General features: G+C 42.5%; 1 protein-coding gene across 2 annotated transcripts in view; it reads left to right on the top strand.

The window, feature by feature from the left end:
* Positions 1-27,744, top strand: part of GPCPD1 (glycerophosphocholine phosphodiesterase 1) — an 80,972-nt gene that overhangs the window by 44,262 nt on the left and 8,966 nt on the right. For both annotated transcript variants that reach the window (XM_066595669.1, XM_066595667.1), the window contains exons 8-19: positions 3,186-3,429; positions 4,276-4,438; positions 5,601-5,733; positions 6,279-6,333; positions 7,452-7,544; positions 9,254-9,331; positions 11,501-11,540; positions 14,187-14,245; positions 15,500-15,565; positions 21,394-21,530; positions 22,628-22,763; positions 23,340-23,500. In XM_066595669.1, the coding sequence (XP_066451766.1) occupies positions 3,186-3,429; positions 4,276-4,438; positions 5,601-5,733; positions 6,279-6,333; positions 7,452-7,544; positions 9,254-9,331; positions 11,501-11,540; positions 14,187-14,245; positions 15,500-15,565; positions 21,394-21,530; positions 22,628-22,763; positions 23,340-23,500 (1,365 nt within the window). The remainder of the gene's footprint in view (positions 1-3,185; positions 3,430-4,275; positions 4,439-5,600; positions 5,734-6,278; positions 6,334-7,451; positions 7,545-9,253; positions 9,332-11,500; positions 11,541-14,186; positions 14,246-15,499; positions 15,566-21,393; positions 21,531-22,627; positions 22,764-23,339; positions 23,501-27,744) is intronic.

Raw genomic sequence — 27,744 nt, 5'->3', positions numbered from 1 at the left:
GGTCACAGCCCTTAGCGCCATATGTGACACAAAGTTCTCAGACAACAGATGGGTCAACAGGTTCCTAGCAGCAGCAACTAGATTACGGCCTGGGCCCATAAATCTTTTTCCAGACTGGAACCTTAACTGGGCCCTAGGGGCCATGACAACGGTACCATTCGAGCCGATCGAAGCACTACCCATAAAAATGCTTACGATTAAGACCATTTTCTTAGTAGCCATCACCTCCGCAAGACGGGCTAGCGAGCTGTAGGCCTTGTCCATTCGCCACCCGTTCCTGAAAATCTCGGCCACCGAATTAGTACTTAAAACGGACCCGGCGTTTATGCCAAAAGTAGGATCACATTTTCATAGGTCCCAGGACATAATAATCCCCTCAAATTTTAGTAAACCTAAAAACGAGGAAGAAAAAAACCCTCAACTGCCTGGACGTTAGGAGAGCAGTCCTAGGCTACATAGAGGCGACAAGCCACTGGAAGCGGGACGACAACTTGTTCATCCAGTTCAGTGGCCCAAATAAAGGGAGCAAAGCAGCAAAAAGCTCCATAGCCAGGTAGATCCACCTGGCCATCAGAGTCCTATAAGGCCCTCGGGAAGGAAATCCCCTTAGCTCTTAAAGCCCATTCTACAAGGGCAGTAGCATCCTCATGGGCCGAACATAGCTCAGCTTCGGTCGAGCAGATATGCAAAGCCGCAGCCTGGAAGAAACCCCACATGTTTGTTAAACACTATAGGGTAAAAGTGCAGCAGGACGAGGACAGGGCCTTCGGCCGCAAAGTCCTCTCGGCAGCAATCCCACCCTAGGGAAACTTTAGTTGGTACGTCTCAATTGGTGCTGTCGTGGAGACGACTGGGGGAAAAAATGGATTATACCTACCTGATAATCAGGTTTCCAGTAGTCTCCACGACAGCACCCGTACCTTCCATCCCTAAATTGATAGAAAAGAAACTATATAATATAAAGATATATATATATATATATATATATATATATATATATATATATATATATATATATTATAATATAATTTTATTTTAAAAAAAATAAAAAATTTTAAGTTGAGCTCCTACCCCGGCAATTCGTTAGAATCCACTGGGGAAGGGGGGGAGCTTTTAACCTCTGTTTGTTCCTGTCCTATCAGGAGGAGGCAATCTCAATTGGTGCTGTCGTGGAGACTACTGGAAACCTGATTATCAGGTAGGTATAATCCATTTTTTTTAGCCTTTTGCCTCCCAAAAAGCACAATAAAAGTGATCAAAAAAGTCGTATGTACCCCAAAATGGTACCAATAAAAACTACAGCTCGTCTCGCAAAAAATAAGCCCTCGCAGAGCTCTGTCCATGGAAAAATACAAAAGTTATAGGACTTTGAATGCATCGATTTAGAAAAAAAAAAAATACGGTGGAGCACAACTCTAACTGTACAAACAGCATTACATACCCCAATATACAATATAAGCATTTCTCACCGGATGCAAATAGTGTGGATTTCGATGAGAAGTTATGGCGCTAAATTCCAAAGACACGTGAATTTTGGTTTATTTAATTAAATGAGTAATTTGCAAAGTTCATTTTCTTTGTGCTTGGGCCTACCTCACAATGTCTTACTTGTACTGGGTTGTGTGATGTAAACATCTTGGGGAGTTCTCCTGGTTGGCTTTCTCTAATTGTCAGTCATATCATTCAGCATCACAGCACTATGTTCTATTCTTCCTTCTCTATATGTATATGGAAGATTACATCGCTGCGTGCAGCCCACCAGAGAGCCCCTCCAGAATTTTGCAGCTCCAAGTTTAGGGGCGAATTCGCATGTTGCAGAACTTTGTGTGGCTGGAAATCTGTTGCATGTGAATGGGGTTGTTGCTGTAGCAAGCACATGGTTTTCTGCAAACCCCATTTGCATGAATGGGACAATCTCAGAAATTTCTGCAACAAATGTGCCATTTATGAATTTGCCCTAAGGCTGTTTCCACACAAGTGTTGCATACAAGTTTCCCAGCCCAACTGTGGGTCTACTGAGCCAAACGCTGGGTTATAGGGAGCTATGATTCTGTGAGTTTGGATCTTTAGACTTGCTTTCAGGTCAGGACACTCGTATGTAAAAAGGATGCAAAGTTGCTTTTGTGTGAAAGTGGCCTAAGAGACTTTTGTGGGGTTAGCTGACTCCTACCCAAATAATCATTGCCTGGATATTCAGTGTAATGTTTATATGGTGTGTCCATTTTGAACCTATAATGCTCCAGTGCACCTAAAAGGAAAAATTATGCAACTTTGCAATAGTCTTAATTAATAAATTTTAAATAATTTTAAAAAAAATGGTTGCAGAGCTGGACATGGCATTTAAACACTCTGGAAGGTAAACTAGTTAAAGAGGTTATCTGGGACTTAATTATTGATCAATCAGTGGGGGTCCAGGTTCAGGCTTCAACTGTTTGAAGGGGCTGCAGCACTCATTGTATACCAGTTGCAGCTACAGGGCTTATGTGGTGCCTGGTATTGCAGCTCTGTTCCATGTGACCGATGGGTGTGATGGTCATAGACCATAGAAGATAGGTCGGCCCCCCCACAGATCTGATATTGATAGGCTGTTAATAGTTAAATACCGGATAACTTCTTTAAATGGTTTTGGTGCCACTTTATGTTTTTGAGTAACTTGGGTGTTTTACATGTAGACAAGTAATGACATCCAGCTTTTTGAGGGTATTTGGAAAGAAAATTGAAACTCCTAGGAAGCAGTCTTATTCTGCTGAGTTTCTGCTAGAACTTGGATATTGAATGAAGCATAGGACTATAGTGGGCTGTTATAGGTCCATTTAACTTCAGACACTGCGTAATTTCTAATATTTACGTATAATAAGTAATCTAAACGCATCTAAGCACGTCCGCCGATTTATGTCCCCTTCCTTTTTTTTTAAGGGGACTTTTGTTACCCATCAGTGCATGGAATTCTTTCTTAGAAAGTAAAGCTCAGTACTGCGTGGTTTTATTATTTTAAGCTTTTTGAAGGCAAGGTTTTTGACCTTTTGTTGTCTTTTTTTAAGCTCACTGTATGCATGACTTAGTGGAGTGTTACAAAGAGTAGACAGCCACAATTTACAGAGAATATTAAACTCTACTAGGTCATCTATTATTACATGTATCCCAAGATGTAGTCTTTAGACTAATATACTATCTTGTGTGGGCAGGGTGAAGTTAACACTTGTCGGCCTTGAAGAAGAGGGTGAAGATGAAGAGACAGAAAAGCCTTCCCCAGTTCTTCTCCCAAAGATGGCTAGCACGTTGGATATCTCCTTAATAAGCAATACTGAATTTAAGTCTCGCCACTCACAGCCAGAATGTGGATATGCACTCCAGCCTGACAGATGGACTGAATTCAGTATACATACCATGGAACCTGATAATTTGGAACTGCTTTTTGACTTTTTCGAAGTGAGTAATTATGTAGCTAGAATATTTAATTTGTAGCCTTCTGGGACAACCTTCTGCTTTAAGGGCTTTGGGTGGACACAAGTTTTTTTTTTTTTCTACTTCAATGCATGTACTTTGGACTGATCATTTTTGCTATAAGTTTTAGCTTAAAAATGTTGCAGTTTGTCTTCTGCAGATTCTATATATGACCGTATATACAAAACTGCAGTTTAAGATCACTTTTACATGGGACGACTATTTGACATGGCTATCTCCAAGGGCTTTGGGATCTCTGCTGACTACAACTTGAGGTTGTAAGTGGATATGGAATTTGTTTTAAGGGCTATTTACACGGAACAATTGTTGCACAAAATTCAGTCAAACGAACAAAAACGCGCAGTAAACATTACGTCTAAATGTAAAGCCATTGTGCGCTTTTCGCTCCCTTTCAGCCAACATTACAATCCTTTCTGGTTCGCTCAATTCTCGCTGTGTCTAAACGCTCAGCGTTTCCTGTAGGATGTGAAGCACTGATCGAGAAGTGAGCGATTCTCAGTGGTGATCTTGCTGTCTAAACGTTCTGAATGAGGGCAAACAACTGGCGGTGACGTCACCCGCTCGTTTAGACAAGTCGTCCCCTGTAAATGCAGCATTATTACCTGATAAATCACCCACGTGTATTGGTATGTGGGACTATATTTATATATTCTGAAATGGTAACCTTGTATTTCAAGTCTAGTATGATTCTGCACTTGTTAGAAGAACTATGTTTAGACAATTGTTTCAGTAAACCGTTTAAAAAATATATATTTGGGTTACATTTGCCGGCTTATATAACGGTACATTTATCTGTTTGTGTACTTGCAGGAAGACCTGAGCGAGGCTGTGGTGCAAGGTGATACACTCCCCGGACATGTGGGCACCGCCTGCTTCCTGTCATCCACCATCATGGAGACAGGGAAAAGCAATGGCATTATCACACTCCCCATCATGAGTAGAAATGCCAGGCACACTTTGGGGAAAGTTAGAGGTAAGCTTTTTATTCTTTTCTTTAAATGGGTTACAGATTAAACAAAGCTTGCAAGTATTTTTTTTTTTTCTGGGCATCTTTTCCGTGGGAAATAAAATAAAATTGGAAAAAAATCTGAAATTTCACACCACCCGCCTACACTGAGATGAGTAAATGAAACACTGAGCCCACACAATTTTACAGTGTGACATAATTACCATTCTAAAAGAAGGAACAGATTGTCAAGTAATCTGCCAGCTAGTTCAATAATACAGGAATAGTTGGTCCTGAGATTATTGAACTCCAAGGGGTCTGAATCCATGCATTAAAGGGATCATTCTCAGACTTTTACATTGATGGCCTATCAATGTCAGATTGGTGAGAGTCCAAATCCCAGCGCCCCTGGCAATCAGCTGTTTACGAGAGCCGCAGTGCACGGGAACTAGCACAGCTCCATACGTCATCCTGTGGCCCAGAATGGTGCTGCAAGCTTAGTCTTATTCAGCTCAATGGAGCTGAGCCACAAACTTGCTCATATCTTATTTTACTTGTAGATCTTTGCTTATCAAGAATTGTACAGAAAGAAGCTAGGTATCAAATTCAATGCTTCTCATCAAACAATGGATTACTGGGGTGTTTTCATTTTGGACAAATAGCTGAGCGCAAGTGGGCTACTCTGTTTCCGTAACTCCCACAGAAATCAATGGGAGATTCGAGATCAGTGTATCTTAGTGCGTTATGCTATTTCTGTAGCCCCCAAGTTATGGAAATGGCATGGCATGGCTTGCTGCACTATGCTGTGTGTGTACCTCCCATTGCCTTTTTTTTTTAAAGCTAAATTCGTTGTCTAAATCGGCCCTAAATTACATCCTGATCACTGTTAATTGCTGGTCAGCCCCAGGGCTTGCCATTTAAGCCCATGTACCACCTAGCTATTAGTGGTGATCCGCATGCGGTTACAGCGAATCGCCGCAGTGTGCACAGGCATCCTGGCAGTACGAGCCTTTTATATTGTTTTCCTATTTCTCTGTGATTTTACAGGAACTCTATCCCATCATTTTCAGTTACTGAGTAGCAGCTTGTGAACAAATGTAACCAGCATTACATGAGATGTCGTTTTTGTTAAGCTGAATTAAATATTCCAACTAGTTGATTACGGTGTACATTTTTTGTTTTATTGTAGTTGACTTTATTATCATAAAGCCAATACTAGGTTATTCATGTGACATGAGAAGCTCTTTCTGCAAGTACTGGAAACCACGAACTCCACTTGATGTTGGACATAGAGGAGCTGGCAATTCTACCACAACTGCCAAGTGAGTTTGATGGAACAGAAGAAAATTGTTGTATTTGTTCCTTTTTTGTGTCTGATGCAGTATTCGGAAATCATGTGTAATTTCCCATTCCAAATCCACAATGTTACCTATTAGAGATGAGCGAATATCCTCGTTTCGAGTAATTACTTCCGTACTCTGGTGAAAAGATTCAGGGGGTTTGGGGGGAGGCGTGACGGAGCGGGGGTAGCAGCGGGGAACCCTCTCTCTCTCCCTCACCCCCCCACTCACCCACGGCGCCCCCCGAATCTTTTCGCCCGAGTACGGAAGTACTCGAAAATCGCGGCGCTCGTGCGAAAAAGAGGCGTGGCCGAGTAGGTTTGCTCATCTCGATTACCTATGCTGGTTCACTGTGGATTTCATCCCTATAACATCTTTACCTTTTTGAAGAAGTCAACACCATGGCATGTCTGCAAAATGAATATAGTGCAGATTTGAAAATCCACAGCATGATCATTGTTGTTTTTCTACTACAGGTAGATGGCGTGTTACTGCTTTTATTTTTAACTCACTGTTTGTTTCGGTAGAATGGCTAAAATCCGAGAAAACACTGTGGCCTCATTAAAAAGTGCTGCCAACCATGTAAGATTTCATCATTTTTTTTTTCTTTCTTGCCGTTTCCATAAGAGTGTGCGTGCGTGCGTGCGTGCGTGCGTGCGTGCGTGCGTGCGTGCGTGCGTGCGTGCATGCTGGCAGTTAGTCATTCTGTTGGGTCAGGAAGTGGGGGAACGGGATCAACTTTTGTATAACCGTTAAGTAATGGCCGTGGCCAGCCAAAGGCTTACTGCCATGCTGCAAGTTGCGCCTGAGAATGTTGGGTGCAAATCGCATTGAACAGCATCCATTCTGCAACGAGCCTGTACTTGGCAGTACACGGGTGAGAATAGTACATCACAGTTACTGGTGATGATTAGAGGCTTCTGTCACAACTATAATGAAGGAGATAAGTTTACTCTCCATGACTGTATACTTATTGCTTTCAGCTTTTGTAGGTAAATATAGAAGATAATGATTACATTTTCTTCCTAGCAGGCAGAGATGACACTGCCTCCAGCAGGTCACGTGATGCTGTGCGTCATGGGATTGCCAGCACAGCGTAGTGAAAGAGAATGGGCAGACTCGCAAGTGTATGTGTAGAATGCTGCATGAGTTGGCGTATCGCATGCACGCTGTCATGCGCAGTCTTCCTGATTTTTTTATTTTTTTTTAATTTGGCAACGGTGCATATAAACACTGCACTTATGCAATGCAATTGTGTATGTACAGCGTTTATTATGCACCCATAGAGAACAATAGGGCTCTATTGTGAGTAATACACAGTAATCTAGAACATGCTGCGTTCTTTTTACATGCGTATTATACGCAATGTATGTACGCAAATGTCAGTGGATCAATGAAAATCATTGTACTTTCATTGGATCCATTCACCGCGTATTATGCAGAAGTAATACGCAATTAAATTACGCTCGTGTGAGCCTGCCCAAAGCAGGGGGATATCGAGAAATCAAGACAAGAGGGTGCACTGCATTGAAGTGACTGTAGTATACATAGGAGACGGTCCAGAGTGTGACAGGCTATCGGGTGAAAGTTGCAGGGATGGAAAAATGTGTGTTCGCTGGAGTGCTTCTTTAATAATATGTAGTCCTATTACATAATTGGAGAATTCAAGGCAGATTTTTTTTTTTCTCCTTCCATCTTAGGGTGCAGCGTTTGTTGAGTTTGATGTCCATCTTTCCAAAGATCACGTTCCAGTGATCTATCATGATCTTACATGCTGTATATCTATGAAAAAGGTAAATGTATTTACTCTTCACGTTGCCTCTCTAGCGATAACCCTGCCAGTGCCTGCTTAGTATCATACAAACCACTAATTATACGGACAGTTTGCAGAACTGACCAAAGTGCACAGGACTAGGACCACATAGGACTAGGACCGCACTAGACCTAAAAAAGGAGTTCCTGCAGGTTCTTTTAGCAACTGGTTTTATAGAAATCCTGAAGAGCGGATAGGATTTAGTCTCCATCTGATCACTTCCATTTTGATTTAGCAGGCAGAGGAGGGCAAGATAACAATTTATCATTTTCTAATGCAGGAATGGGGAAATTGCTGATCTCCTGGGCCACATATAGTAGAATTGTCTTAGTTCTTAATTTAGATTGCAGTAGGAGACAAAATACGATGAAATAAAAGTAGGAAATTAAGTGGTTTCAGAAACCAATCCACACCCGTCCATGGGCTGTCTGGTATTTTGCAGCATCATTCAAGTAAATGGGGTAGACCTGCAAAACTGCACCCAATCTGCAGACAGGTTTCTTTTTAGAAGGCAGCCATGTTTTTCTAATCTTTGCTGCTTTAAACTGTTTGCACAAAAGGGTATACATGTATGTTCTCCCGGCAGCTGAAGACGGCCTCCTGAAGGTGTGTAGGAAGCTTCTATATGCCTCTATGAGGCTGTATTCAGCTGCCGGAAGTGCCCAAAAACGAGCTAACGTAGCTGAGGGGGCACAGTGCTCTGGTGAGTTCTTCTCACTACTTTTTTTTTTTCCCTTAATTTGCATAGCTGTACAAGGCTTTGCTTTTTGGGGGACTAGGTGTACTTTTATGTAAGTGCAATTTTTTTTGGTACTTTATGTTGGCATTTTAATCTAACTATACCAGTACATTAGCCTTTGCGCTAATAGTATACCAGCAGTTGTTGGACATACTCAAGTATACCCTAACAGAAAATATGGGCAGACCGCCGTCGGGTCCTTCAGTGGACCTTGAGTTGTCTGTCCATACTAGGTATGGGCTTTGATTGTGTCACGGATATTCCCTGTGATGTGATTGAGGTGCGTGGGTGTGTGGCGCTCCCTAATTCTTTTGCATTATTTAACACTTTCCCATCCAATTTTTGTATCCTGGTTTTCCTGGGGGGCTTACTCTTTTTCTGGCATTATACAATGGCGCTATCTGCTGGCTAAAGCCAGTACTGCATGAGGTGACACGTTGGATAGGCTCTGACAGCAGAGAGGCTGGCAATATACAGTAAGAGAACCCTGATAGATGTCTTCCAGCATCGAAGCTGTACAGCCTTAAATCATAATGTCTTCAGACGTCAGATAGTGGATTCGAAAGGGTTAAAGAGTTAAACGGTGGGGATTAGAGGTTGCTTTGATCGATGCTATTAGAGTGGGGCTACAACTGTGTATTACAGCTATTCTATTTGAATCACCAGGACGAGTACCCCTCTGAATACGGCAGCTGCGTTCTCGTCCTGTGTCATCAACCGGTTGACCGTGCAGAGATAGTAAAGTATGGGAAAGGAGACGCTTAAGTCATTAATTTTAGAAAAGTGAAACAAACGTCTCTTTTAGAATCTCAATAACAGAGTTGATTTGTGCTTATGATACTTCCGTGTGTGTGTGTGTGTGTGTGTGTGTGTGTGTGTGTGTGTGTGTGTGTTGAATGCGACTAATCATTTTTCACAAAATGACCCTTAATTTTTCTTATGTTCTACAGAAGGTTAATGCAGCATCTGTAGAGCTATTTGAGATTCCTGTTAAGGATCTCTCCTATGACCAGCTTCAGCTGTTAAAGGTAATTTTATGCCTTGTAACAACATAGTCAGTGATGTCATGTAACTGTACTTAGTGTTAGCTTTTCCTACTACAGAAATTAAGGCTAGATTGACACGGGCATAAACGCAATTCTGTTGCACAACACACGACTTAGTTGCATGCCTGGATTTTGATTGCGCCCGTGTTTTTTCGGCTGCTCCAGGGGTTATTTGTGTGCACGAATGCACAGTGCATTTGCGCACACAAAGCACAAAATCTCATTGATTTTGTGCCTATATGCCCCACAAATACGCAGGTTTCCTGTATATTCGCGGTGCATTTGCGCAAGCCCATTGCTTTCAATGGACTCTTGCGCTGCGCAAGTGTACACAAAATAGAGCGTGTTGCGTTTTTTTTTTTTTTGGGGGGGGGGGGGGTTGTGCAACTGATCTGCGCATGCAAAACACAGACCTGCGAATATAATACAAACACATTGAGATCAATAGGGGTGAAAACAGGCTCAACTAGATGGACATTGTCTCCCTTCAGCCTAACATGCTATGTTACTAATTATGTAATTCCCCGACGTGGTGTACGTCTGATGGACGTGTTGTGGTATAGGCATACAGTGGCATGTTTTGGTAGTTAACTCGCATGCTTGAGAGAATAAATAAATATATATAATCACATGTTTTTTTTCCCCCTATGGGATGCCTCTGTATAGAAAAATGGGATTGTTCCCAGCAAGAGAAACCAAATAATCTTGTAGGTATTATACATTTTAATGGCTAACAAAAATACATGATGTTATAGCAAGCTTGCGAACCTCTCGGCTTCTTTAGGCTAAAATGGAATAGATCGGAAGAGGCTTGAATATTTATACACACTTATGACAAGGCAAAGACCAATATATGTTATTGCAAACCAATCACATCCATGTCTGTGCATTGTCATAAATGTGTGTATAAATATTCATGCCTCTTCCGATCTATTCCATTTTAGCCTGAAGAAGAGCCCGAGAGGTTTGGAAGCTCGCTGTAACATCATGTATTTTTGTTAGCCATTAAAGGTATAATATCTACAAGATTACGTGGTTTTTCTTGCTGGGAACAATCCCATTTTGCTCTACTGGCTAACACGGTACCAGATCTTTTGTTTCTATATGTGTATAGAAAGGCATAATTGACTTTAATTTTCTCTACAGAAAAAGTATATTTACTGCACAGAGGCCAAAGTGACAATTTTGGTCTCTGTCTGAGAGTGAAGTTCTATGGATAGGTTTGGCATTATATGCTGGGAAAACCTCCCAATATATACGCCGAACGCAGGGCTCTAACATGATGTATACTTAGACTGATACAAGTAGATGTGCACATATACCTTACTTTACACATAGTCACCATGAAATGCTGTTGATTGCATCTCTTTATTAGTCTATATTCAGCTAATCATTGCTGCTTGCTAGAAGCTAATGGCCCATTTACACGTAACGATTATCGTTCAAAGTTCGTTCAAACGGACAAACTTGAGTGATAATTGTGCAGTATAAATGCAAAAAAAATTATTTCCGTGTAAATGCTCCTCGGTCAGCGCTTCATAGAAGATGAACCGCTGAGCGAGAAGACCGCGATCTAGGGGCTAAGTCTGTCAATGTAAGGTGGGGTCCACACGGGGCGTAATTCCCGTGAAATTTCCGTGCAACCCTCCGCACGGAAATTCTGCGGCATTCTCAGTAGCAGCAAAGTGGGCAAGATTTTGAAAATCTCATCCACAAGGTGTGGAACTAATCCACACAAAACTGGTGTGGAAATTGAATTGTGGTGCGGAATTCAATTCCACAGCATGCCAATTTTATTGCTGTCTCTGCTGATCAATTAATCTCTTAATGAGGAGGGGGGGGGGGGGGAATACCGCACGGGAATCCGCACTAAAACCTACAACAAACTGTGCAGGTTTGGAGACCGACTTTCAGTGGCAGATCTGCAGCGACATGCTCGCTGTGAAAAATTCTGCTGGAAATCGGCTCCCGTGTGGACCCAGCCTAAACGCTCTGCACAAGCGCTAATAACCTTAGCGGTGACGTCGGTGCTCGTGCAGTCGTTTAACAGACTGTCGTCCCGTGTAAAAGGGCCATAATGGGGTCTGGTCGCAATGTGTCAAACTCCTGCATATAAGTTAATTTCTTCACAATTGTTTTGTTACTTTCCAGCTTGCTCATGTGACTGCACTAAAGTTACAAGATCATTCTGGTACGTAGAAGTCTGAAAGCAAACGGTTCATGTATAGTTCATGTGAACTTGTGCTATACTCTTCTCACTTTTAACCACAAATTGCTGCAGTTTTGCTATGTGGTTATTGGCTGCGCTTTTTATTTTCCAGGTTTTTGTTAGCCATTTAAAGGGGATCCTATCTACAAGATTATTTGTAATATTTGGTCTTCAGAGTGTAATACCCTTTTTAGAGATGAAATAAGTTTTCCAGCATGCTTCACCTGTATGGGTATGTTCACAGCAGAATCTGATGGCAATTTTTGTTCCTCTAAACTTAAAATTAACTGCTTAATGTCTGTTAGAAAGCAAACCAGAAACGCAGTGCATTCAGATTTATTTCCACAGTGACCCGTGATCTGTACAATTCCATTGAAAAACAAACTGAAATCTTTGTTGATGTACCCTTTGGCTTTACGACAGCATTCAGCCTGTTTGGGTAGGTGTCTATCAGCATGGCACATCTTGACTTGACAATCCTTGCCCACTCTTCCTTGTAAAAGCTCTCCAAATCTGTCAGATTGCGAGGACCTCTTGTGTGTAGCGCCCTCTTCAGGTCAACCCACAGGTCTTCAATGGGATTCAGATCTGGCTGGGCCATTCCAAAACTGTAATTTTTTTTTTTCTTCTGACAGCCATTTTTTTGGTGTTGATTTGGAGCTGTGCTTTGGGTCGTTGTCGTTCTAAAAAGTGAAATTTCTCTTCCTCTTGAGCATTTTTAGCCGAGGCCTGAAGGTTTTGTGCCAAAATGGGCTGATATTTAGAACTGTTCATAATTCCCTGCACCTTGACTAAAGCTGCAGTTCCAGCAGCAGAAAAACGGCCCCAAAATATAAAGCTGCCTCCACCATCTTCACTGCGGTCTGGTGTTCTTCACTTGATGCACAGTGTTGGCTTTACACCGAACATACCTTTTAATTATGGCTAAAAAGTTCAATCTTGGTCTCACCAGACATAACACCTTCTGCCTACTTTTGGCAGACTTGTAGGTTTTGGCAAATCCTAGCTGGGCTTGGATGGTTTTCATTGTTCGAAAAGGCTTCCATCTTGCCACCCTACCCCACAGCCCAGACATATGAAGAATACGGGAGCTGGTTGTCACATGTGCTACACAACCTGTACTTGCCAGAAATTACCTGCAGCTCCTTTAATGTTGCTGTAGGCCTCTTGGCAGCCTCCTGACGAATCATCTTCTGGTCTCTTCGTCAGTCTTTGAGGGACGTCCAGTTCTTGGTAATGTCACTGTTGTGCCACATTTAGTCCACTTCTTGCTGACAGTCTTTACTGTGTTCCCTGGTATATGTAACGCCTTGTAAATGTTTTGGCCCCCTTCTCCTGACTGATAGCTTTCACCAATCGGATCCCTTTGATGTGTTGGTTGCATTTTTCAGCAAAAGCCGTAAAGGGCTTCCAAGAAAATGTCAATAAAATCCTCCTAGAAGAGCTGAACTTTATATGGGGTAAATCAGAATCACTGTAAGTAATGGCAGCGGAGTACTTATGACTATTTACCATGAGGTTAAATGTGATTGGCCAATTCTGAACACAACAACATCCCCAAATATAAGAGGGCGTCACAGTTAGAGCAAAACTAAAATACTGTGGTTGCACTTCAGCTTTTCCACCCTAAATTATTTGTTTGTTTTTCAGTGGAATTGTACAGCTAACAGCTCACCGTCATTTAAATCTGACAACATAGATTGAGAATAGAGAACCTGTGTGGTTTTAAAACTAGTAGCCTAAAGCTGCCTGCACTCGGGCGGGTCGGATCCTGCATGCGGGATACCCGCAGCAGAGTTCAACCTGGTGCCAAGCCGGTGACCTCAGTGTCCGCAATGCAAATCTGCCCGTATGCAGGAGGCCTAACCAGGACGTCCTGATTTTTACCTTTTGGAATTTAGAAATGGGAACCACGCACTTGACAGATCCTAATAGGACTCTGAAAGGAAGGGGACAGTGGAGAGGATAGAAAAGCTATGACAATGGGGCTATGGCTGCAAAGCTATGCAGGCAGCCCCGCAGACCTGAGGACATGACAGGCCCTCTTTAAGGGGAATAACTGGTTTGGAAACTCTAATATTCCCTGTTCAGGATTCTCCTCTTTTAGACAGAGTAGAGAGTGGCTGCTAAGACTTCTCTCGCTCTGGAAGCCTTGGCATATGAATTCATTACATAAACAGACTGTTGATTTCAATAGGAGTTGAGTCCTTTTTCAATTAAACACTTGAAATCTGTGTGGTAACCTGCAACAGGACAGCCTGTGATCAGCTTACTGTCAGGATACCCCTCTATTTACAGCGGTATGTGGAGCAAACTGTAGCTTAAATTAGAGCTCATATTCAGCCATATTGGCCTTGTATTATTTTAGGTACTTTTATAATGTTTTTCAAATTTCATTGTCGCTCTAGATAGTTTTAGAGCTGACTCTAGAGCAGATAATACATTTTCCCATCGGCAACCATTGCCTACTTTTGTACCACTATATAGTCTTATTCCTCTCTGTTCTGCTTATACTTGACTTGAATGCCTTTCCCTGTAGTTTTTTTTTTTTTTTTTCTTTCTGCGCTTTAAAAAAAAAAAAAAAAAAGTTGTCCTAACCTCTTTTTCATATTTGTTTAATATCCGTAGACCCCAATGATGATGAATGCTCTGTGTCTGATAACCAGCCGTTTCCTTCTCTTCATTCGGTAAGGTTAACTCTTCAGAATAGAAGTCGGTGGACATAATGTTACCACCCCACACTATATACACAGTATACTAGTAAGCATATTTGTACAGTGTATGTGCAGATTACATTTATGGCTGTATTCACTTCTGGTGTCAAAACATGCCCCCATAGTCATCGGCTTTGTAATCCTCAGTACAGAAAAAAGGCAAATTAGGGTTACAGAATAAAAGCCCATTTACACGGAGCAATGATCGCTCAAGCGACAGTTTGAGTGACGGCTTTGAGTGATCATTTTGCATAAACTATTAGGGAGCTACTTAATAGCAATTAAGTGTGCGAATGAAGCCTTAGCTGAATGCAGTTAGTAGCCCTAGGGATATTATGTGCATTCAGATCGTTGGTTCTCCAATGGGAAACAATGCTATCAGCACTCCCCTGGAGAACTGCTGACGAATGACGATTTTTAGGTTGGCCTGAATTTAGCGATCAGCTAGCAGTGCACGATGGCCGCACGTTCAGACGCAACGATGATCGCTCAAATGGTAGCTTTCTGGCGATTTTTGAGCGATCATGTAAATGGGCTTTTAGGCTACTTTTAGACAGCATTTTGAACCCCATTCAGGGGTTCCATCCCAAGGCGGCTCCATCTGCATGGCTGAAAACTGCCCCCAGATGGAACCACAGTCTGTTATTAGTGAAACAGAGACAGAAGCTGCAAGCTGTGCCATTCTGTATAGCCAAAGTTACAGAATCAAATATAAGCCTGCTAAAACGGAGACCAAAGCCTGCAAATTTGTCCGTCTTTAGTAATAGCAGCCTATGGTTGCTTTCACAGTTTCACCTGGGTTGTGCTTTCAGCCATTGAGATGGATGGCTATCTGTGACAGAAACCTGAACAGAGTTTCAAACTGTTTTGTAGCTGTAGTCCTCCAAGCACCTTTCTTCTTCAACTTTTGGCACAGAGATCTTTTGTATCTGTGATCTGTTTTTTTCACAGAAGTCTGTGAGACAGAGGTCAGTGCATAACACGGTCTCATTGGCATCAAATGCATGAGACATGCAAGAAAATGATTTTAAAGGGGCAGTATGAACTCGGGACAGCTATGCCCATTGTCCCCATGCTTGTGGTGTTACGTTGGCATTCATTACCTAAAGAAAGAAGGAAAACCATGTTCTGTATATTCTGCATCTAGTATAAAAAGTATACACTTGCTGGTTAGCTCATTTTCTGCCATGTTCCTTTTACCCTTGATTACAATTATTTGCTCTCTAGGTGCTAGAGGCTGTGCCTGAAGATGTTGGCTTCAATATAGAAATCAAGTGGATTTGTCAAGAAAAGGTCAGTGAAAGCTTTGTGTTCTATTTTATGACTATCTTGTATTTTTAATTTGAGGTATTTGTATTTCTTATGGTTTCCCATCACGGCTCTACCACTTTCAGTCGTTCTATTAACCCCTTAGTGACAAAGCCTGTTTGCGCCTTAGTGACGGAGCCAAATTTTGGAAATCTGACATGCGTCGTTCAACGTAGCATAACTCCGTAAAGGCTTTACATATCCAAGTGATTCTGACATTGTTTTTTTGCCACATGTTGTACTTCATTTTGGTTGTAAAAAGAGACCGATAGAATTTGTGTATATTTATTAAAAGTACCAATATTGGAAAAATTTTGAAAAAATTGTCATTTTTTTCACATTTTCAACCGTAATATCTCAAATATGTCCAAACATACTGTACAAATTTTTGATAAGATACATATTTCCATCTGTTTACTTTATTCTGAATGCACACTTGAAAAACCTTTGTGTTTTTTTTTTTTTAACCATTTATGGGACGTACAAATTTAACATTACTTTTCAGCATTTTGAGGAACACTTTGTTTTCCTGCACCAAGCCAAGTTTGCAAAGGCTCATGAGTGTCAGAATAATAGATACCCCCCCCAAATGACCCCATTTAAAAAACTACACCCCTTAATGTATTCACTGAGGGGGGTCATGAGTATTTTGACCCCACCAGTTTTTTTCAGGAATTAATTCAATTTAGAGGAGAAAAAATAAAATTTCATAGTTTTGCAAATATGTCATTTTAAAGACATATTTTTTTCCTATATTGCCAATGAAAATGAGGATTTACACCCCAAAATGAATACCCCCGTTTCTCCAGTGTTCAGAAACATACCCATTGTGGCCCTAATCTTATGTCTGGATGCTTAACGGGACCCAAAATGAAAGGAGTAGTCGGTGTCTTTCAGAATATAAATTTTGCTTGAAGGTGTTTTAGACCCATAGCACTTTTGTAGAGCTCTTGAGCTGCCAAAACCAAAGAGAACCCCCACAAGTGACCCCATTTTGAAAACTAGACCCCTTAACGAATTTATCTAGGGGTGTGCTGCCCATTTTGACCCCACAGCAAAGCAAAAGGAAAAAAATGTGATTTTCGTTTTTTTGGCAATTCTGTCGTTTTAAAAACTGCTTTTTTGGTACAGCACACACATGAATGAAGATTTGCACCCCAAAATGGATACCCCTGTTTGTCCCGTGCTCAGAAACATACCCATTGTGGCCCTAATCTTTTGTCTGGATGCACAACGGGGCCCAAAATGAAAGAAGTAGTCGGTGGCTTTCAGAACAGAAATTTAGCATGAAGGTGATTTAGGCCCCATTGCCCACTTGTAGAGCCCTTGAGCGGCCAAAACGACAGAGAACCCCAACAAATGACCCCATTTTGAAAACTAGACCCTTAACGAATTAATTAGGGGTGTACTGTGTATTTTTACCCTACAATTTTTCTAAGCAAAGCAGTAGGAAAAAAATTACAATTTTTCATTTTTTTGGCATTTGTATCAATTTAAAAGCAGTTTTTTTGTACAGCACACATAGGAATGAAGACTTTCACCCCAAAATGGATACCCCTGTTTGTCCCGTGTTCAGAACCATACCCCTTGTGGCCCTAATCTACTTAAAGGACACATGGCTAGGCCTATAATGGAAGGAGCACCCGTTGGATTTCAGGGTACAATGGAATAAATTCCAGGCCCCATTGCCCACTTATAGAGCCATTGAGCATCTAAAACGATAAAGAACCCCCTCAAATGACCCCATTTTAAAAACTGGACCCCTTAATGAATTCATCTAGTGTACTGCGTATTTTGACCCCACAGTTTTTGAATAAATCTAAGCAAAGCAGAAGGAAAAAATTAAGTTTTTCATTTTTTTGGCAATTTTGTCAATTTAAAAACTGTTTTTGTACAGTTTACATAGGAATGAAGACCTTCACCCCAAAATGGATACCCCCTTTTGTCCCGTGTTCAAAAACATACCCATTGTGGCCCTAATCTACTTACAGGACACATGGTTAGGCCTGTAATGCAGGGAACACCCGTTGGATTGCCTGGCACAACTGAATAAATTCCAGGCCCCATTGTTCATTTGTACGGAATAAAAATTGACTCCCTAAAAATCCCCCGCCCCTCCCCCAAACACTCCGTGCCCTTTTCGGCGTTCCCCAAATCTTAGATAAAAGTAATAATGTGAACTGTATGGTATTTCCGAAGACAGGGGTAATTACAGAGGCTGGTTGGGATGGGTACATGGGGCAATAAAACCGTGTATCCCCCCCCTCCTCTCATGCTTTTTGGGGGTCATTTCTTGACCTCAGTGGTGGGTATAGGGTGTAAAAAGTGGCGCTCTGTGAGTCTCCGTAAGCTTGATGAGGTGTGGCGGTCTCGCACAGAAGACGCTCAACAAGCTGCTCCTGGAACTACAGGAAGGCGAGTGTTCCCGGGGCTTCTTGTAAATTGCGTATTACAGGTAGCGGTCTGAATAACGCCGGGCTCACGCAGCTGTAGACGGAATCCGCTTGCGGAGGCCCGCAGCGGATCCCAGCTGTGAGCCCGGCTGTGTCCCTGCGTACGGCCGCCTATTATACTGCGCATAACTGCCTACTCACGCAGGTGGTCATTCGCAGTACTTTTTTAAAATTTGTATTTCCTGCGCAGTCGCTTAGCGATGACGCAGGTACCCGCAGCCCATATACAATGTAGTTGCGTATGGGCTGCGGGTATATCCATGACCATGGAGCACAATGGGCTCTATGTTGCGGATATCCGCGGTAAAATAGAACCTGCTGCGTTCTCTTTTCTGCGAGTGGATTACGCAATTCCGACCTGCTAATGTGAGCGGAATTGTGTAATCCAATGAGCTTCATTTGTGTATTACTGCGGATCAGATGCATGCAGAATCCGTAATTCCTATCCGGTCATGTGAGACCGGCCTAAGGTAGATCGCTACCTTTTTATCACGTGACCGGGGACCGCTCGACGAGGCCACCCGTCAATGCTCCAGGCTCTCGGCGACCGACTTTTTTTTTTACTTTTACGTGATCGCCATTATCCATTGGATAACGGCGAACACGTGACGAGGAACCGCTCACCACGGCCCCCCGTGAAATCTCCAGGCTCTCGGCTAAGTTTTGTAGCCAGGAGCAGGGAGATTTTAAATTATCCTGGCAATCCACAGCTTTTGCGCATGTGTCCGCCATTTTGGTGACGGGCGCGTGCGCAGAAGCTGGGGTAAGGTCCGCAGATAAATCCGCGGGCCTTAGGTACGTCATTTCATCCTCCCTCACGGATATGATCCATGGGGGGAGATGAAACGCAAGGTTTTTTTAACTTTTTTAAAACTTTTCAAAACTTTTTTTTTTTACTTTTACACTTTTTTTTTTCACTTTACATGATCACTGTCATCCATTGGATGACAGTGATCATGTCCCCGGTATAATCTCTCTGTTCCTGGCTACACATGGCAGCCAAGAGCAGAGGGATTTTAAATTTCCCGGGGCTCGAGCCCGTCTGTGCATGCGCCCGATGTCAATCATCAGGTGCGCATGCGCAGATGGGGATTCGGGTCCCGGGACATCGGGGAGGACTTAGGGGAGTATTTTCACCTCCCCTCATGGATCGGATCCATGAGGGGAGGTGAAAGAGACTTTTTTTAAAAACTTTTTCGCGATCGCCGCTATCCAATGGTTAGCGGCGATCGCGGGCTCGGGGACCGCTTACCGCGGTCCCCAGTAACACCTCCTGGTTCCCGGCTACCTTCAGGAGCTGGGAGCCAGGAGATTTCAAATTTGCCAGGGGCTCCCAGGCTTCTGCGCATGTGCCTGACCTCATCGCCTGGCGCGCATGCGCAGAAGACCGCCGGCGGGTCCGGGAGGACCCGATCTCCCGGGGACACCGCCGACAAGCCAGGTAAGAATTTTCAGCTGCTCTGATGGATTCGATCCATCAGGGCAGCTGAATATCTAACTTTTTAGGCACTTTTCTTAACTTTTTTGCGATCGGCGCTATCCATTGGATAGCGCCGATCGCAATACCGGGGGGGACTGCCCGCATCCTGGGATGACAGATCCATGCTGTCGGCTACCTGCAGGCACAGACAGCATGAAGCCGTCACGTCCTCAGGCCAGTGGGCATTAATCCAAAGAGGATGCATAAAACTACGTCCTCTAGGATTAAAGCCCACTTACTGAGTGAGGACGTAGTTTCCCGATGGGGCAGTCGTTAAGGGGTTAAAAGCTTTTAGCACTTCATGTGCTTGGTCTGATGGACTAAAATCCAAGTGAATTTCTTGCTCATTTTAAATTGATGTAAGTTTTACCGCAACTTGCGCAACTATTCAGACTCTTAAAAAGTCAAGAGTCTGGATTGCAAATGACACATGATGTTCCAGCCAGTACTTTTATTGCAAGTCAAAGCTTTTTAATGTAGATTATCAACTCACAAATCATTATTCGTTACCAGATATATATATTTTTGTAAATACAATGAAATACTGAAATATGGAACCAAAACGGGGCAAATAATAATCCTTCCTTGGCTATCAAGTCCGCACAGAACAGCACCTTCTGGTATGCATGAATCAGGACCAACCATCATGCTGTGGAGTAGCAGCGAGCACTGGATACATGAGAATCTGCCCCGATGATCAGTCCATGAACTATTTAATGTCTATAGGACTCTCTTGGCAAGTCCTATGCTTGTGGCACAACTGTACTGTGGAGGCTGTAAGGTCACACAGATGAAAAATACTGCTTTTTCAGTAGGCTTACCTGTGAATTATTAAAGCGACCCTCTGGTTTCGAGACAAAATTCTTTCCCAAGACCGAAGGGATTGTTGTATAACCTGCTGTTGGTCTTTTGTGCTGATGCCCCTCTGATCCGACAATTCTGGGTCCCATTCTGGCTGTCGAAATGGACAAAACAATCTTCAGAACATCAGCATAGAAAGACAGCAGGTAATATACCCTTCCACTTCAGTCCACGGACTTTAAAAAGAGGGCAACATTTCTGGATAAAAGAACACATACCATATTTTTCCGTGTATAAGACGCACCCCCTACTTTCCGACCCAAAATTAAGTAAAAAAAAGGTTTTAAACATAAAACAGTACATGCTACTGTTCTGCGTTTAAATCCCACTATAGGTCCCTGTTAAAAAAAAATAAATAAATAAATAAATAAACTTTTTAAACAAATAACAGCCCTAGCTAGGCTACATGTGAAAAAAAAATTACCTAGCAGCCGGCGGTCGGGTTGCTTGCGATGGCGTACAGCGCTGCTGTGGACTGCAGTGTCTTTCTTCACGCCGCATACTCTCCTAGCAGCCGGCGTTCGGGTCTCTCGCGATGGCCTGTGGCACTGCTGCAGGCTGCCATGTCCTTGTTCACTCTGACGGAACAGTTCTTCCTGGAAGCTGGGCTTGGAATACCCCACTTCCAGCAAGCTATTGCTCTGATTGGCTGACCCGATGCTGGATTATCCAATCAGAGCATTAGCTTGCTGGAGGTGGGGTATTCAAGCCCCGCTTCCGGAAAGAACTGCTCTGTCGGAGTGAAGGAGGACATGGCTGCCTGCAGCCGCACCGTAGGCCATTGTGAGTGACCTGAATGCCGGCTGCTAGTTAAGTATTAGACACCGCCCGATCCAGCCCCCGTGTATAAGACGCAGGTTGACTTTTAACCAAAAAAAACCCGTGGTTTATACACAGAAAAATACGTTAATTGTTAGTTATGAATCGGTTGCCGCCTTAGTGGGTTCAATACTTCTGCAAGGATGTGTATCAATTTTATTTCTCTGGTTTACAAGTTTACCTTCTTGCTTTTCCCTTAGAGTGGCAAATGGGATGGCAATTTGTCAACTTACTTTGACATGAATATTTTCCTGGACATTATTCTGAAAACGCTCTTGGAGAATGCTGGCGGCCGCAGGATCGTGTTCTCGTCATTCGATGCCGATATTTGCACAATGTAAGTTCATATTGTACACCTACTGGGGAAGAACGGTGAATATAGTTTCCAAAGTTAATGAAGCACATGGTTGCATCTGTTCCCTACTGCATTGTATACTTGTATAACGTAAGGGATTTACGTTTTATGCTCTTGTGGTATGAGGAAGATGCTTTTTTTTTTTTTTAAACCGGTTTTTGTGTTGATGATCATGGTTTATCAGTGCACATTACACATCGCTCAGCGTGATACATGACTGGCCTCTTGATAACTGTGCTCCAGTTGTGAAGCCAATTGGTGTAATGGTTTTTAAAACAGCATAGTATACAACAGCAACAGTATACAGTCAACTAGGCCATTGTGTCCTGCAAAAATGATGGATGCTAACAGAAGCCAGGTTAAGCAGAGACCAAAGTTTGCTAGAAGGTCTAGCACACTCTAACATATCTGCAACTCCTGACACAGCCACTATTTTCTGGAGTGCCGCAATCACTTCATCACTCAACTTAGTCGCCACTCGCATGCGTCAGAATCTGATGAATCAATAGGTCTTACCCACCAGTCTGTCCAAAAAAAAAAATGGAGACCAGTTTGCAGGATTGCAGAACAGCTTTTGAAGAAAACCTTCCATACAAACAAGCAGTTCTCCATTTCAAACCTGCATTCATTTCTGCAGACTGTTTTTTTACTACTCTCATATTTACTTTCTTAAATCACCAACAATTGCATCCTACTTTTAGCATTACTCTCTGGTTCTTAGTGTCGCCTCCCCACTAATCTCTGATCTCCATTGAGGACTTTGTCACATAATTCAAACAGAAGATTGACACAGTTGGAGAAAGTTTCAACCTACAGTCCCCACGATCCCTCTAAGCAACTGCTCAATGCTCTTCCACCCCCAACCTGCTTCTCCAACATTACCAATGAAGAGCTTTCCACCTAACTCTCCACATCTCACCTCATCCCCACATTTCTATTCACTTTTCTATGTCCTTACAATATGCTGCAACGTGTACTAATCTGGCACCCGTCTCGCCCTAAGATGCCATATAAGTACTGCTATTCTAAAAATATCTGCATGTGTATACATATTAATGTGCGTGTTTCTTCTCTTCAAGGGTTCGACTGAAGCAAAACAGATATCCTATACTTTTCTTGACACAAGGGCAATCTGAAATCTATCCAGAGCTCATGGATCTCAGGTCTCGATCAACTCCTTTTGCTGTCAGTTTTGCTCAATTTGAAAACATTTTGGTAAGAGTTCATTTTATGTTTATAGGATTTACAGTACAACATAAAAACTTAACGCACTGTTTAGTAATGGGCACAGGATGTCCGTGTAATGAATGAAAGCACTTAGAGGTTGTCCAATTATAGGGTGGATGGGAGTTTTCAGAATATCCTTTTAAGTCTCAACGAAGCCCTCAGCATTTGTTTTGACACAACTTTCTGGCAGATGGAATTCATCTGTCTCTCGGGGGAACCTCCTCCCACTATGTAACTAATTTCTGCAGGAAGCAGACAGCTCCGTTCCCACTGCAGTGGTCAAGTTTGGTATTACAGGCAAAGTTCCCACTGGAGTGAATGGACTGTAATGCACTGAGGCACTGTAGTGGGAACAGAGATCTGTACTTCCAGGGTGACAGACCTCTGCCAATCTACTGTTGGCCTATTCTTAGGAAAGGCCAATCAATTTAGTTTACAGCTTTACAAGCCATTTAAATCCTGTCAAAAGTTAGTTCTTTTTTTTTCTATTTCAATTGCAAATGTTTTGTCTTTTATTTTTCTAGTTTTGTGATCTATTTTTTTTTTTTTATACATTTTTATTAGGGAATAAATGTCCACACAGAAGATCTACTCAGAAATCCCCGTTATATTCAAGAAGCGAAGTCAAAGGGCTTAGTTATATTTTGCTGGGGGGATGATACCAATGACCCAGAGAATCGGAAGCTCATGAGAGAATATGGTATTGATGGGCTCATCTATGACAGGTACTGTTTTTGGTTATAATACAAAATTTTGCATTTCTTATCTTCATTAGGTGCCGTAATATGGTATTTGATGAAGCACGCCACCATAATTTTCTTTCAAATACATGTGAGGTAAAGTAAGGGCCCATGGGTTTCTATGGTTGAGCTGTGCAGCTTCACATTGCATCAGAGTATGAGCACAGCTTTAATATAGGAGTGTGCATGAGCCCCAAGTGTAATAAAGAGGAGTTGGCGATATTGTAGAGACATACGATAATATGACTGAAAGGATACTGGATCTAATATACAGGGTGGCCATGGAAAAGTAGCCCAGCACCGCACTTTTATGAAAGTGGTCTAAAAGAAAATGTGTCTTTGCCCATAGTGACCAATCGCAGCCATGCTTCATTTCTTATACTTCTGATGTAAACTGAAAGATGTGCTGTGATTGGTTGCTATGGACAACAAAGTCAGATTTTCTTTAGACCGCTTTCCTAAAAGTGTGGTGCTGTTTTTCTGTGGCCGACCCTGTATTTTATTGAGCATTTATGCAACGTCTAAAGCATGATTTATTGGCATTGCCAATTAAGAGATTCTTTGTCTTGCACAAGTTGATTAAATTTACTAGTATCACTATTTCTGTCTAAGGGTCCATTTTAGATGGTTTAATTCTTGGGCCAATGTAACGAGTGTCAAGAATCCCTTATGGGGTTGATTGTTCGTCCCCATGGAGCCGGCTGTGCACCTCCACCTTCACATAGGGCAATGTACAGCTCACAGACAAGCATTTTTATGCATTCTGAGAAGCAACAATCAGCTGGCAAACGAGCATCTACTTTTTTTTATCAGTTGATTGTCTCTCTTAAAGCGATGTGCGATGTTTGGACGAACATTGGAACATGTAACAGGGCCTTAAAGGGAACCTGTCACCTCCACGCAACACCATAAACTAAGTTATGCTGTTTGGGAAGGTGACGTGGAGCGTGGGAATTTCTATTTATTATTTTTTGTTTCACTCCCCTGTTCCTTTCGTTCCCATGCCTTCTACCAGTGCAGTCTGCACATGGTCTGCAAATCTGACTCTCTTCAGGCTGCTGTGTGCACGTTTGTCCACAGACTTCTATGGGGTGCACATATGCGGCGGTCTGAAAGTGGACAGATTTTCGGATTGTGCACAAACATCACGGCAGACGGAATGGGGGGGGGGGGGGCGCAGATGAGAATAAATATGCATCCCCCAGGCCTCGGAGTGACCAAGTTCCCTTTAACCCCTTGAGTGGCGGGTTTCCTACCACCCTGTCAGACCCACCAGGGCAGGTTTTTTAAAATGGTCTAATCATTGAATTTCAACTAATTTTGCAGTTGCGTCTCAAGAGCCATAACTTTCATTTTTCCATTGACATGGCCATATAAGGGCTTGTTTTTTGCGGGACAAGTTGTGATTTTTTTAAACGGGGGAGGAAAAAAAGAAATGGGGGAAAAAAGAAAAAAAAGGGGCCATGTCATTAAGGGGTTAAATAATGTATTAACTTCCTTTTCTGGGTCATTACGACGCATGGATACCACATGTGTGATTTTATTTTTGATTTTTTACAAAGTAAAGGGAGACAAGTGTTTTTAGAATTTTTTTTACTTTTTTTTTTTTTTTTTGTCCCTTTAGGGGACTTCCACAGGGACCCATCAGGACCCCCTGATCACATTCCGGGGGTCCGATGGGGACAGCCCTTTACATGCTGCAGTGACAGCCCTTTACATGCTGCAGTCACATAGACTGCAGCATGTAAAGGGTTAACGCAGCAGAGATCGGGGGTTTTCTCTGATCTCTGCTGTAAGAGCTGGTACCTAGCAGTCCTCTGACAGCCAAGCACCAGCTCTCCCTGCCACAGAGACCATCGGCTTGCTTCTGACAAGCCGATGGTCTCTATGGCAACCTGTAAACAAAGCAGGAGACTTAGAAGCAGGAGATTGCCGCAGATCGGCAATATCTTCTGCTGGTTTTTCAAAGTCCTTGCTTTGTTCTCTGTGGGACTGTGCAGGCAGAGCACACTGTCACAGCTTGTAGCAGTGTGCTCTGCAGCTCCCATAGTGATACATAGCCTGGAAATCTTCCAGGCTATATCACTATCGGCAGTGGAGCTCGTCCCGGAAAATTTCCGGCCGTGCCACTCAAGGGGTTAAGAGTCCAGTGTTCAAAGGTTATCCCGCGTTACTACATTAGTGTTACTATTAGTCAGCCATGCTGACCATAAACTATATCTGAACTGACTTTGATAGTGATTTGTTTTCTGAGTATTTCTCTTCTGCTGTTTTGTATTTTCTTCCAGAATTTCAGCGTCTTGTGTTTAGAGGGGCTGCGACATTGTAGACTTTCTCAGGTCTTACACTGTTGCTAGAAGCATGAATACGACTTTTTTTTTTTTTTTTTTTTCTATTTCTGCAGAGCAAGTTATTGATAACTGTATACTGGTACTCCAAAGACCTTCAAAGCCCAACCTTGTAAAAAGTGTTCCCAGAGCATAAGGCAATAATATCTCACAGCCCAGTCAGGTTCCCTTTCTGCAGGACTTGTATGACGCTAAACATTGCAGCCGTATGCCTTTCCTTAAAGCCGGGCTCACACGACTGTACGGTAATCCGCTGCTTAAAAGTCGCAGTGTAGGGAACAGCGTATCCCTGCGTTTTGTCTCGTTTTTGCACGCGTATGCCTGCGCATGAACAGCATATTTTACATACGCTGTTTTTTAATTTCTCATGTTTCCTAGAAACGTACGTAAAAAACGCAGTACATACGCAATATTATTGCATAGGTACTGCGTTTCAAGTGCACCCATAGAAAACAATAGGACTGTATGCGCGTAATGGAACATGTTGCATTTTATTTTTATGCACGTAATGCAAGTGTGAATGGAACAATGAAAATCAGTGTACTTTCCTTGACGCCACCCACTCATATTATGCACGCGTAATGCACAATTGAAATGCGTTCGTGTGAGCCCGGCCTAAGACAAATTGTAAATTGGATCTGTTGTTACCGTCAAATATCTGGAAGATAAGGATTCACCAATGAGAAACTTGGCAGCCAGAAACCCCCCACAAAGCATACGCATGATTTGGCTGTGTACGGAGTGTTGTCGTATGTAAACCCTACATGGCTACAATGTATGTTGGCTTCAGCATAACGCATAATTAGTCAAATAATGCATAAATTATATGAAATTCAAGATAAATTGATGGTGTTTTTAGATAATTGTGGAAGAAACCTGGAAATCTTGCTTTCCTGCATTAGAATGTCCCGGGGACAGCATTTCGCAGGCGTACGAGGTGTAACTAACTAATTACTGGGCTAACGGACCTCCGGGACAACAATGTGCAGTTATCCTATAACTTGGGCTGGGAACTATATTTCACTTTGTGTTGCTTCTACAGCATGCAATTCAGTTATTGCAGCATGATCTCTGCCTGTTCGGACAACTAGTGGTAGGTGTCAGATATGTATATTAAGTAGATTATACTTTTACAGCCATGTATGTTTTTATTCCAGACGTAGCATTGCTGCTGCTGCTGTTGTTGATCAGGCTTTCTGTTTGCAATTGTATCTCTGAACCATTCATGTGAATGGCATCGCAACTCAACCTCAATCACAACACTTTTTAGAAGGCAAACAATGTTTAAAAAAAAAGACTTTCATCCCACCTTAGACGGCTTCTAGCTCCTTTTTAGGAGGATGTTGCTTACATCAGTCTTTCTTTTTTGAAGCGTTTTAGTTCCTTTTCATCCCAAAATACCATAATATTGTTGGTCTGTCCTTTTTATATATGCAATCATTACCTCCATATCCTCCGATGCCTTTTGGCTGGGTGTCATGGCTTACAGCTTTGCAGCAGATTTTACTCTTTAAAATGTAAATGGGTGAAATCCGTAACAAGTGTGTGGCAGAACTGAATGCCAAAAAGGAAAATGGAACAATACCTCTGCAGCGCCACCTATTGCATGCCATCATTCCTGCAAATCCACAGCAGATACTTTAAACAAGTCTTTAGAACAAAGATTGGGAATTGACCAAAAGCCAGTGAACCTGACGTTGATTCGAAGGAATGCTGCCTTCCAATAGGTGGCGCTGCAGTGGTATGGTTCCATCTTCCTTATTTGCATAGATTTCCCAGAGGAGCTTGTATGGTCTTATAAGTCTCCTTACTCACCTCCCAGGTGCTCTCCTTGGGGCTCATATCCACGGGCGGGTCTGAGCCTGCAGTGGAATCCGACCC

Source organism: Eleutherodactylus coqui, chromosome 3 (assembly GCF_035609145.1).
Source record: "Eleutherodactylus coqui strain aEleCoq1 chromosome 3, aEleCoq1.hap1, whole genome shotgun sequence".
NCBI classification, from domain to species: Eukaryota; Metazoa; Chordata; class Amphibia; order Anura; family Eleutherodactylidae; genus Eleutherodactylus; species Eleutherodactylus coqui.
Note: the sequence above shows the minus strand (reverse complement) of the source record. Positions and strands in the feature narration are given on the sequence as shown.